The 12,910-nt window shown below is 49.6% G+C and overlaps 1 protein-coding gene across 1 annotated transcript in view; it reads left to right on the top strand.

Annotated features, from left to right (window-relative positions):
* Positions 1-7,021, top strand: part of IMPA2 (inositol monophosphatase 2) — a 50,628-nt gene extending 43,607 nt beyond the window's left edge. The window contains exons 6-8 of the mRNA XM_032152826.2: positions 2,890-2,998; positions 3,692-3,843; positions 6,486-7,021. Of these exons, the coding sequence (XP_032008717.1) occupies positions 2,890-2,998; positions 3,692-3,843; positions 6,486-6,601 (377 nt within the window). The 3' untranslated portion in view covers positions 6,602-7,021. The remainder of the gene's footprint in view (positions 1-2,889; positions 2,999-3,691; positions 3,844-6,485) is intronic.
* Positions 7,022-12,910: the final 5,889 nt, after the last annotated feature.

Here is a 12,910-nt window from a genome sequence, read left to right as displayed (position 1 = left end):
CTCTTTCACCCAGCAATATGCATTTAAGGTTCATCCGTATCTTCTCATGCTTTCTCATTTCCTTTAAGTGCTGGATAATGTTCCATTGTCTGAATGTACCACAGTTTATTTATTCACCTACTAAAGGAAATCTTGGTTGCTTCTAAGTGTTGGCAGTTATGAATAAATCTGCTCTTAACACTGGTGTGAAAGTTTTTATGTGAAAACAAGTTTTCAACTCCTTGGGTGAACACCAAAGGGCATGATTGCTGGACGGTGTGGTAAGGGAATGTTTAGATTTGTAGGAAACTGCCAACCTATCCTCCAAAGCAGATGCACCATTTTGCATTTCCACCAGCCATGCATGCGAGTTCCTGTTGCTCCACATCCTGGCCAGCACTTGTTGTAGTCAGTGTTGTTTGTCCATTCTAACAGATGTGTAGAGGTGTCTCGTTATTGTTGTTGTTTTGAGACGGAGTCTCACTCTGTCACCCAGGCTAAAGTGCAGTGGTGCGATCTTGGCTAACTGCAACCTCTGTCTCCCAGGTTCAAGCGATTCTCCTGCCTCAGCCTCTTGAGTAGCTGGGATTACAGGCACGCGCTGCCACACTCGGCTAATTTTTGTATTTTTAATAGAGACAGAGTTTCACCATGTTGGCCAGGCTGGTCTCAAACTCCTGATCCTCCCGCCTCAGCCTCCCAAAGTGCTGGGATTACAGGCGTAAGCCATGCTCCTGGTTTTGTCTCGTTGTTAATCTGCATTTCCCTGAGGACATATGATGTGGAGCGTCTTTCTATATGCTTATTTGCCATCTGTATCTCTTCTTGTGAGTCCAATTTCTATTTTTTAATTTTAATTTAACAGGCACTCCCCAGATTACCATATTATTATATTTCAAAAGAGCTTTTTTTTTTTTTTTTGAGATGGAGTTTTGCCGTTCTTGCCCAGGCTGGAGTGCAATGGTATGATCATGGCTCACTGCAACCTCCGCCTCTTGGGTTCAAGCGATTCTCCTGCCTCAGCCTCCTGCTAGCTTGGATTACAGGCATGCACCACCATGCCTGGCTAATTTTGCATTTTTAATAGAGATAGGGTTTCTCCATGTTGGTCAGGCTGGTCTTGAACTCCCAGCCTCAGGTGATCTGCTCGCCTCAGCCTCCCAAAATGCTGGGATTACAGGTGTGAGCCATCGCGCCCGACCAAAAGAGCATTTCTAACTAAAATATTCGTAATTCAGAATTAGTTTACCCCCAAAATCAGTATTGTATATAGTATTTAGATTCTTAGATTAGCCAACAAAATTCTGCCTCAAACATTTCTCCCATAAATTAAAATACTAGTAGTTTAATGAGCCAAATCAAAACAAAGACTCTAATCCTACCTTCTTGAGTGCTGGCATTTGAGGGAAATCACTCATTCATTCAGTAACTGTTTATTGAGTGCCCACTCAGTCTGGGTCTGCTGATGTCTTTTTCTTCAATGGAAGCCTTCCCCACTGCCACCCCGGAAAAAATACCGTCTGTCTGTGGCCAGGTGAGGGTGGGGTTTGGAGGGTAAGGAATGGAAGGGTTGCTGGAGCCTGTCTGCAGATCCTGCATGGATTAGGGAGCACCTAGAGCAGCCGCCTTTTGTCCCAGCTGTGGGTGGCAGCTGCAGGGCTCAGGTGGTATCTGTGGAGGGCCTGCTGCTGCCCAGTCCCGGGGCAGGAGTGCCTCCATAGCTCAGCTTCAGTGCTAGGCATGGCTGGCGGTGAATGATTTGGACCTCCTGACGGCAGGCAGGTTGCTTTGGTGTGGAGCCAGGTGTTTTGCAGAAAGTGCTTTAAGGTGTAAAATGAGAGTTTCCATGGAAGAAAAGAGATATTTGGACCTGGATTCTGGCTGAGAAATATCCTGGGTGAGCAGAGAATTTGAAAGTGGTGACACAGAACTGGGTCCATTGAGTGAAGTAATGTGATAGAATGTGTTTCCCCCCGACGTTGGGAGTGGCTTTATTTTGTCATGGAGCACACCTGGTTTGGCCATGTCCTGCCCGAGCAGTGAGGCCTGACGGGATGTGACCGAAGTTTGGCTGTGTTTGGGTGTGTGGCACAACAAGGATAAACTGCTCTGATCCCCAGCAGTGAGTCAGGGACAGGAGCAGAATCCCAGTCATGTCCTGCCCTGAGCCAGGCTTGCCGGCCCTGGCAGCCTCGCCTGCTGTTACATAAATGGCAGGCCATGAATTCCAGGCATCAGCACCCCTGCATCCAGAGGGCTCACTCCTGCAGCTTCCCTTTCCAAAGCAGCATTATTTAATAGTTGCTTTCTCCAAGAAAATGGTATTTCTCTCTTTGTGATTGCAGCAGTCAGACGATTAATGAGGCATTTTTTCCCTCCAAACATTGAGTGTTCCCAGTTTGGAGTCATTTTGTTTTTCTTTTTGATTGAATGATGGTGATTTTTTTTTTTTTTTTTAAGAAACAGGGCCTTGCTCTGTCCTCCAGGCTGGAATGTGGTGGCGCAATCATGGCTCACAGCAGCCTTGAACCCCGGGCTCAACCAGTCCTCCCACCTCAGCCTCCTGAGTAGCTGCAACTACAGGCCTGTGCCACCATGCCCAGCTACTTTTAATTTTTTTTTTTTTTTTGTAGAGATGGGAGTCTCACCATCTTGCCCAGGCTGGTCTGGAACTCGTGGCCTCAGGTGATCCTTGTTCCCTAGCCTCCCAAAGTGCTAGCATTATAGGCATGATCCACTGTGCCCAGTCCATCCTTAGTTTTCAACATAGCTATCAGAAAAGCATTCAGCATGAACCAGTCGAAAGATGATCCTTACTCTGAGAAAGAAAGGCTCACACTGGAAGTCTGCACTCCTTAGTTAGAACCAAGACTTGATTTTGCTGGTGACAGGAAATTCTTTTTATTGCAGATCTCTCAAAGGCCTTGGTTCTGACAGAAATTGGCCCCAAGCGTGACCCTGCGACCCTGAAGCTGTTCCTGAGTAACATGGAGCGGCTGCTGCATGCCAAGGCGCATGGGTAGGAGGTTCAGTTCGGGGAACACCCTGCAGCCAGAGGAGGAAGAACGGAACACGGGCTTGCTAAAACTCCCCTGGGATTTGAGGAGGAAGCCTGGTGTGGAAAGAGTGGGAGGGGCACATGAACACCAGACTCAGGGAAGCCCTGGGAGGGGCCCGCCTGCAGTAGATACTCCTATAACCAGACCTCTGGAGATGGGTAGGCACCTGTGTCCCTTCTGATCAGAATCCATGGAGCTGACCTCATGCTGCTCAACCAGCGAATGGTGCAAATACTTAAGAGTCTTTCCCAATTGGGCCTGGTGTCAGACAGGTTTATCAAAGCCCAGTGAATCCTCTGTCTCTTGCCTTCCCAGTAGGGCTGTGCTGTGACCCCTAGCCATGTGAGACCACTGACACTTAATGTCACGTTCAGTAGAGGAGGATTCAGTTCTCTGGTTGCCTGCTGCATCTCAGGTGCTCAGTAGCTAGGTCAGCTGGGAGCTGTCACGGCACAAAGCATTTGCGTCTGGCAGAGGCCTGTTGGTTGGTGGCTCCAGGCCCTACATTCAGCCTCCAGAGCTTTGGCAGAAGTGCTGTGCTTTATTTTTCACTAGGGAACATGCCCAGCTGGGGTACCTGGCTGAAGTCGGCTTGCACACCACAGAAAAGGCTCCACTCCTGCCTGCATCTGTCCTCCCCTCCCTCTCCCCAGGGTCCGAGTGATTGGAAGCTCCACATTGGCACTCTGCCACCTAGCCTCAGGGGCCGCGGATGCCTATTACCAGTTTGGCCTGCACTGCTGGGATCTGGCGGCTGCCACGGTCATCATCAGAGAAGCAGGCGGCATCGTGATAGACACTTCGGGTGAGCTCTCCTGTCCGTGAAATGCAGCGGCAGAAACTAGACTCAGAGACACTGGGTGGGGCACTTCCTGAGGTCCCTACCAACTGAATTTCCCACCTTCCCCAGAGTTTCTGGTTTTTTCTTTTTTTCTTTTTTTTTTTTTTTTTTTTGAGACAGAGTCTTGCTGTCACCCAGGATGGAGTGCAGTGGTACAATCCCGGCTCACTGCAACCATCCTACTCACGGGTTCAAGCAATTCTCCTGCCTCAGCCTCCTAAGTAGCTGTGATTACAGGTGCGTGCCACCATGCCCGGCTAATTTTTGTATTTTTAGAAGTGGAGTTTCACCATGTTGGCCAGGCTGGTCTCAAACTCCTGACCTTATGGTCTTGACCTCCCAAAGTGCTGAGATTACAGGCGTGAGCCACCGTGCCCGTCCACAGTTTCTGTTGTTGGAGCATGCGAGGGTGCTGTGATGGCAGTGGCCTGACCAGCCTGACCTCCTTCCTGCCATCCCTTGCCACCATAGGATCAGGATATCTTCACCAGATGGCAGCAGCACTGCCACTTCCCATTTACACACTACTGACAGTTTTCTTTTTTTTTTTTTTTTGAGACAGTCTCACTCTGTTGCCCTGGCTTGAGTGCAGTGGCATGATCTCGGCTCACTGCAACCTTTGCTTCCTGGGTTCAAGCGATTCTCCTGCCTCAGCCTCCTTAGTAGCCGGGATTACAGGCACATGCCACCAGGCCCGGCTAATTTTTGTATTTTTAGTACAGGTGGGGTTTCACCATGTTGGTCAGGCTGGTCTCGAACTCCTGACCTCAAGCGATCCACCCACCTTGACCTCCCAAAGTGCTGGGATTGCAGGCCTAAGCCACCGCACCTGGCCCAATGACAGTTTTCTAAGGGTTCCCACAAGAATCCAATGAGATGAACAGAGCAGGTGTTGTGCTCCCCACATTTCTGAGGTTAGTTGCTTCTGCAAGGCCTAGCTTGGTGTTGGGTCAGCACCAGCACAGAACATGAGCGTCCGGTTGGGTTTTGGAGAATGATTCTGGAAGATGGCTGTTCCTTCTGCTTCAGGGTCACTTGAGGCCCAGTGACTGAGCTCCTGGGGGTATTATGTGGGCCCCTAACTCTGTGCTGTCTGCTACATCCACGTAGTTTCAGGCAGATCTTTGCATCTACTGTTGATTCAGGAGTAACAATCAGAAGCCAGGTGAATCCAACAGATCCCATTCTCACTGAGCTTTTAGCAGAAACACTGTAGCTCACTTTTATCTATTGGGCATGGACGGCGGATCTTTTGTAATTTGATTTCTACTTGTTTCCTATTTCTCCTTTGGAAAGGCTTGACTAAGATATCAGCAAGGTATACAAATGAAGAGGTATCAGCCATTGGCAGCAGGACTGGGCAGGCCCATCCCACTTTTTTTTTTTTTTTTTTTTTAAGATGGAGTCTTACTCTGTCACCCAGGCTGGAGTGCAGTGGCGCGATCTCGGCTCACTGCAACCTCCGCCTCCCAGGTTCAAGCGATTCTCTTGCCTCAGCCTCCCAACTAGCTGGGACTACAGGCGCATGCCACCACACCTGGCTAATTTTTTGTATTTTTATTAGAGACAGGGTTTCCAGTGTCAGCCAGGATGCTCTTGATCTCCTGACCTCATGATCCGCCTGCCTCAGTCTCCCAAAGTGTGCTGGAATTACAGGCATGAGCCACCGTGCCCGACCCCATTCCACATTTTTTTTTTTTTTTTGACACGGAGTTTCACTCTTGTCACCCAGGCTGGAGTGCAATGGCGTGATCTCGGCTCACTGCAACCTCTGCCTTCCGGGTTCAAGCAGTTCTCCTGCCTGGGCCTCCCGAATAGCTGGGACTACAGGCATGCACCACCATGCCCAGCTAATTTTGTATTTTTAGTAGAAATGGGTTTTGCCATGTTGGTCAGGCTGGTCTCGAACTCCTGACCTCAGGTGATTCACCCGCCTCGGCCTCCCAAAGTGCTGGGAGTACAGGCGTGAGCCACCATGCCTGGCCTCCATTCCATATTTTAAAGCCCCCATCACTCTGATTTTACCACTAGAGCACCTGAAGGCTCACGTATGTGCAAGCAGGTCTCCAGCCCATGCAGCCAGACCTGTTTCATATCCCACAGGAAGATGCAAGGCTTTATCATCTTGCCCAAGCTCCTTAGAGTGTGGGTCCCACAGCGGTGGTGCACCCACAGGAGCTTGTGGGCAGGTAGCCTCAGCCCCACCCAGACCTGTTGAGGCAGAGCCTTGGTTTCACAAGCCCCTGGCTGACCCCTGTGCACAGTCAAGCTTGAGAAGGGCAGCTCCCCTGTTCGGGTCTAGCCCATTGCTTGCATTTCTTAGGACTTTTATGTTCTCCATCTCTTAAGGCAGTGGCAGCTTCAGAGCTGCACTCTGTTCTATGCAGCCCTTGACTGCATTCACACTGGGGCGGGGCGGGAGAGGCTCCATCCCTCTATTTGCTGGATTCACTCCTAGACCACCTGTTTAATACGAGTGTTGGGGCTTGGGCACGGTTCCATGTGCCATCTCCTGTGCTGTGTGCATGTGGGATAAGTTGTTACACAACGTTGTTCAGCCCTCTCTGGTAACCCGGATGCCTGGCTCTCTCTCTCTCTGTCCCCAGGTGGACCCCTCGACCTCATGGCTTGCAGAGTGGTTGCGGCCGGCACACGGGAGATGGCGATGCTCATAGCTCAGGCCTTACAGACGATTAACTATGGGCGGGATGATGAGAAGTGACCACGGCTGAGGCAAAGCTGCTCCCAAGGCCTCCCTGGGCTGCTGTGGGCTCCTGGGGAGGTGGCCCTCGTGGCCCACGCTCCATGCCAGTGGCTCATGCTCCACTTCTGGCTACGCCAGAGGGAGTTGTCACGCTACAGTGAGTGGCTGGCCTTTTAAATCCATGTCTCTCTCACCAGGATTTGGTGTTTAGCTGTTTCTCTCTTTAATCTCACGTAGCCTTTTTCAGGTTAGTACGTGTTCTTCTGTCAGGGCCAAAACTCAAATCTCCTGTGAAATACGTATTGATAATCCAATCTTGATTTTTTCCCCCCAGAATATAAATCTCAGGTAATAAGGCTTTAGAACGCTGATAAAGCGGATCGTTCTCAGGCCCTCCCCCCAGGGTACTTCAGAATGCAATAAATCAAAATAAATGGCCCTGTGTGTATCTGTTTCCTCTATAAGCATGTCGCCTGATTCCCAAACAACTCTGTGCCTCTCATCCACTGCTGTGGATCTGTGCTCTCAGGAAGCTTTGCGAATGAAACCCAAAGTCCAGTGTGTGCCGGCTGCTGCCTCTGATGAACACCCTGAAGGCGACCCCAGTAATATCATGTGAGTGTTAAGAACCCAAGACATGGGACAGACAGAAGGTAACTAATCTCTGAAAGCTGTTGTTTCTGTGATCAGCTTTTTTGTTTTTGTTTGAGTTGGGGTCTTGCTCTGTCTCCTAGCCTGGAGTGCAGTGGTGTGATCACAGCTCACTGTAGCCTTGACCTCAGGACTCAAGTGATCCTCCTGCCTTAGCTTTCTGAGTTGGGACCACAGGCATGCACTACTATGCCAGGCTAATTTTTAAACATTTTTTGGTAGAGATGGGGTCTCACTGTGTTGCCCAGGCTGGTCTCAAACTCGTGGACTCAAGTGATCCTCTCACCTCAGCCTTCCGAAGTGCTAGGATTGAATCACCACACCTGGCCAATCTGTGATCAGTTTAAAGAGGAGAAACTGGGCCTTATTTGTTTCTCTTTAGGAGGCGGAATTGTATGTAAGAATAATTCTAATGAGGCTATTAACTGGCTGGCCAGACATCTTTCCTGAAGTTTAAGAATGAGAAAGTCTTGGCCGGGTGCAGTGGCTCACGCCTGTAATTCCAGCGCTTTGGGGAGCCGAGACGGGTGGATCACTTGAGGCCGGGAGTTTGAGACCAGCCTGGACAACATAATGAAACCCTATCTCTACTAAAAATACAAAAATTAGCTGGGTGTGGTGGCACATGCCTGTAATTCCAGCTACTTGTGAGGCTGAGGCCCGAGAATCATTTGAACCAGGGAGGCGGAGGTTGCAGTGAGCTGAGATCGCACCCCTGCACTCCAGCCTGGGCCACAGGAGACTCTGTCTCAAAAAAAAAAAAAGGAAGAAAGATTAACTGAATTAAAAAAATAACATATTCCCAGAGGTTCACTCTAGGGTGAGCACTGTGTCCTGCCACGTTTGGAATCATTTTGTCTTTGAAGAAGTGGAGGGTCTCCCGGGGCTGGCCCCTTGCCCTTGTCTTTCCAGCAACAGCGTTATAGTAGTCATCTTTGAGACTGGCTTTTCTTTCATCTCTGGAGAGAGCTTGATTCGTCATCTTATTGCTTTGTCTGAACTAATTTTGTTTAGTAGAGCTTTTCAATAAATAGTGTGGATTTTTAAATGAGTTTAAAATATGCTCATGTTTCTCCAAATTGCTGATTATTCCTTTAGGCCTTCGTTAGCCCATCTTAATTTTCTCAGAATATACTCAAAACAGATCTGAGTATTTATACAGATGTGCAAGAAATTTCTTATATTCTCATGGATTTTCAGATGTAGTGCTTATTAGTCATATAATGTCTGGAAGTTTTCTTCAACAAAATAACTCTCCCAGCACTTTGGGAGGCTGAGGCAGAATTGAGGCCAGGCATTCCAGATCAGCCTGGGCAGCATAGCAAGACCCTATCTCTAAAAAAAAAACCCCAAAACTAGGTGGGTGTGGTGCACAGCTACTTGGAAGGTTGAAGTGGGAGGATCCTTTGAGCCCAGGAGTTTGAGGTTACAGTGAGCTATGATTGCACCACTGCATTTCCAGCCTAAGCCACAGAATGAGACCCTGTCTCTATAATAAAAGTTTTTAATTAGCCAGGTGTGGTGGTGCGTGCCTGTAGTCCTAGCTGCTTGGGAGGCTCAGGCAGGAGGATGGCTGGAACCCAGGAGGTTGAGGCTGCAGTGAGCCATTGTGCCACTGCACTCCAGCCTGGGTGACAGAGCGAGACCCTGTCTCAACAAACAAAACAAACAAAAAAACAAAAAGAAAGAACTGTCCCGCAGGAAAGGCCCTCCTGGCCCTTGGGTCAGGACAGCAGGAGGCCCTGAGGGAGCTTGAGCTGATGACTCCTGCTTCTGCTTCTGTTCTGTCCAGAGTCTCAGGCTGCCTTTAGCAAGTATTCCCCACGAGCGTTATCCCTGCGGCTTCAGTAGAAGCAGAGTGAACCTTGGAGAACAGGGAGGCACCCAAGGTGGGGACCTGCGGGCTTGCCTCATTCGTCCCTGGACAAGCCTCCCAGAAACGAAATGGGCTGCTCACCTCTGTGATCCTCAGAGTCAGCAAAACTGCTTGCCATGTCATTTAGACCTCTTACAAAATGATATCCATCTATCGCTGGTGATTACATTCATTCTGAATTCCACTCATAGGCTTCAGGATACTTGCCCTCTTTTTTTTTTCCCTTCATTTCAACAGTTTTCACTGAGTGTCTTGTGGACATGAGTCATCAAATGTTTTGGTGGCTTTATGATCCAATCCCAAATATAAAGTAAAACATTTGTCCTAGTGCATCACTGTCACCACTCAGACCAGGAGTCAGGACGCGGATTGATGTTCAGGTAGCTGTGTGGCCTTGAGAGGGCCATGTCAGCTCTCTGTTGGTGCCAGGTGAAGTCTGTACTGGGGGCCTGGCTGCCTCCCTCACGGGGTTGGGAGCATGTCCCAGGACGACACCTAGGAGAGTACCATGAAACCAGAGAATGACGGAGGCAGTCTCAGTCAGCGCTGAGATTTATTTTGCCAAGGTTGAGGATGCGCCTGGGAATAGGACACAAGCCACTGTAGGATCTGTGGTCTGCACTTTTTTCCAAAAAGGATTTTGGGCGCTTCAATATTTAAAGAGGAAAGAAAACAAAAGAGGATATGGTCTCATCCTTGATTAGAGCTTATTAATCCACATACTGCAGGCAAGGACGGGGAAGAGGAACAGTGGGTTACATGGGGGAGATGGTATTTTTCCTCTCCTCTCATCCCTCACCGGGAAGATAAGCTGTTAATTTACATTGTCTGGGTGAGAGAGGCCACCTGGGAAGACACTGCCTTCTATCTCTAGCCATTCTGTTGAGGAACAAAAGGAAGGTCAGTGTTCCTCCTGACTCAGCTTCCAAGCTTACCTTTTCCCTTGGGCATAGTGAGTTCGAGGGTCTCCAGATTTTACTTTCCATACACATCAACTGTGGTTGGTTTTTTGTTGTTTTTATTTTTTACAGTTAAATATATTATTAAAGCATGAAAAGATCATGATGTCTCCAATAACCAAATGTTATTCAAGAAAACTAGAAATATTTAGATTACACCACAGCTTAGACAGGCTTTGCCTGATTTATTAAGCCATTTACAATCAGTTCTATCATCCATACCCAAGACTTCAGGGCTGGAAAAATACATCCCATAGCTTTCCTAGTAGGAACCACATTCATCATTGCTTTTTTCCGTGGAGGCAATGTATAAATAGAGCAGCTTTTTGAAAACATAAGCAGAGGCCCAAATCAGTGGCCTAAAACTTGGGTGATCTGGGGAGGCACCAGGCCATCTGAACCAGCGCTTTGTGTCCCCAGCAGATGGTGGGACGTGCAGGGGGCTATGCACGTCAGCACAGGGGGCCACTCAGCAGCGGGGTAAACTTGAGGTACTGGCCTAGCCTGTCTGTGCCCCTCTGTAAAATGAATTAAACTGCACTCCTCCCAGGACTGTGTGAATCAAATGAAATAGTGCATGCACGTGAGCGCATCAAACAGGCAGACAAGAAGAGCAGAAAGACTGCAGGAGCCAGGACAGAGGACCCAGAGTCAAAGGCTTCTCACCCCAACTGCTTCTTGCCTCTTTCTCTGCCCTGGACTTCCCAGTTTCAGCCCCACAGATTGCTTCCTCTTTCTGTGAGTGAAGGCTTCAGGGTGGAGTGAAGCTAAATCACTTGTAGAGGCCCCCTGTAGAGGAAGATGAAGATGAGAAGTCCATATAGATGGCATCAGCGAGTGCCAGGACTGGATGCCCCAAACACAAGCCACGTCACATCCTGGGGGGTCGCCTGGGCAGGCCTCTCTACCATTTAGTCACTGCAGTCAGCCACAGCCCACAGCAGATCTAAAACAAAAGCTTCTGTAATCTCAGCATATTGGGAGGCTGAGGCGAGCAGATCACCTCAGGTCAGGAGTTCAAGACCAGCCTGGCCAACATGGTGAAACCCTGTCTCTACTAAAGATACAAAAACTAGCCAGGCATGGTGTCGTGCACCTGTAATCCCAGCTACTTACATGGCTGAGGTGGGAGACTCGTTTGAACCCAGGAGGCGGGGGTTGCACTGAACCAAGATCGCATCACTGCCCTCCAGCCTGGGTGACAGAGCGAGACCCTGTCTCAGAAAAGAACAAAAAAACAAAACACAAAAGCAGTGAGTGTGGGATGGGTGACGCAGATGGAAGATGAAGACATAGGGGACAAAAGCAAGGGGCTATTGCAAAGGATCTGCAACTGCAGCTTCAAAGCCAGGAGTGCAGAGCCCGTGGGGCAGGGCCACCATCACTAAGTTGGAATGGAGAGGCCAAAATCTGAACCTGAAGTTGGAAGAAGAGGGGAACAACACTGCTGGCCTCTGGGAATGGGAAGATCCTAAGGGGTGACTCCTATGCAAGAAGTAGCCACACAACTAACCAGAGTGTGGCATCTCACAAGGGCCTCCTGGAGCAGAGGTTTCAGTTTGTCACTAGTCACATGTCCCATCTCACCAGATGCATAGGTAAACAGGAGCCCTGCCCTCCAGGAACCCCCGGACTCTGCAGGCTCGCAGTGCCCGCATGACAGCACCGAGCAGGCCAGCTGGAGATGTGAGTGGGGTAGGGAAAAGGATCTGGAGCAGGATGTTCAGGTGGAGGCAGAGAGAAATGGCTAGGGCTGCAGTGGGATGAACACGTGGTTCTGCATGGCTGCAGGAGGCATCTTGTTGCTTGGAGGGTTGGGGAGGTGACGCTTAAACACATAGGCCAACTCAGGGCCTTGGGCACCATGTGGAGCAGTCCAAACTTTGTGCTGGAAACTCAGGGAGGATACTTGTGATACTGCGTGTCAGTCCTACTGGAGAGCTGGTTCTAACCATCATCAAGTGAGAGGAGAGGAAGCCCTCAGGTGGCAGGTGTAGCTCTATTCAGTGAGAATGTCATGGTTGTCAGTCATGCTATAGGGTTGCCCTCCAGTAGAATGATCTGATACGTCTATGCAGAAAGTAATTTGGAGGGCTTTGACAGTGTCTCCTGTGGGCTTCTTGGACTGAATAATGGAATCTCAGAAGGGGATGTCCCTTAGCAATCACCTGGTCCAACCTTCTGACCTCCAGATCTCACCAGTCACTAGTTCTGTGGTAGATTGCAGGTATGTCTGGTGTGTCCAACACTAGAAGAGTCACGGCATTGGTCAGGGAATCCCCTGCCAAGCTTGGGGGAAGGAGCTGGTGTGTAGGGCCGTGAGTTGCTCAGGTTGGATGGTGTGCCACCTCATAGCCCTTGCCCAGATCCAGACAGCTGGCAATCCTCCATCTCCTGCCCCTGCCCGAGGCTGGCCTCAGTCCTCATACCTGTGCCAGCTGAGTGTCACATCCACCACCTGGACCACGTTCCCCAAAAACCATCTCAGAAAGGGTCAGAATGGCCTGCAGCTGCTGCCGACTGGAAGTTTCCATGCTGTGAAGTCATTAATTCCCCACCTGTAAGTATGGAATGCCATCAGGTGGTTCCAAGGTTTCTGCCTTTGACAGGGTGGTGGCTCCCAGCCACTCCCATGCATCAGGCCTGCCTGTGCATGGAGGGCCAAGTCTGTTGGGCCCCTTGGCTTGGAGAAGGTTTCACTGAGATATTAGTAACTGTGAGTCACCACACGCAGCAGTTGTGCAGGTGTCAGGCTAAAAAGAAGCTCAGACAGGACCCAGAACAAATGGGCTCACTTGGGACTAGGCAAGGGATTATAGCTCAGGATGTGTGTGCTATAAT

Source organism: Hylobates moloch, unplaced genomic scaffold, assembly GCF_009828535.3.
Source record: "Hylobates moloch isolate HMO894 unplaced genomic scaffold, HMol_V3 SCAFFOLD_5, whole genome shotgun sequence".
Classification (NCBI taxonomy): domain Eukaryota; kingdom Metazoa; phylum Chordata; class Mammalia; order Primates; family Hylobatidae; genus Hylobates; species Hylobates moloch.
The sequence above is the reverse complement of the archived record's forward strand: the minus strand, read 5'-3'. Positions and strand labels throughout refer to the sequence as shown.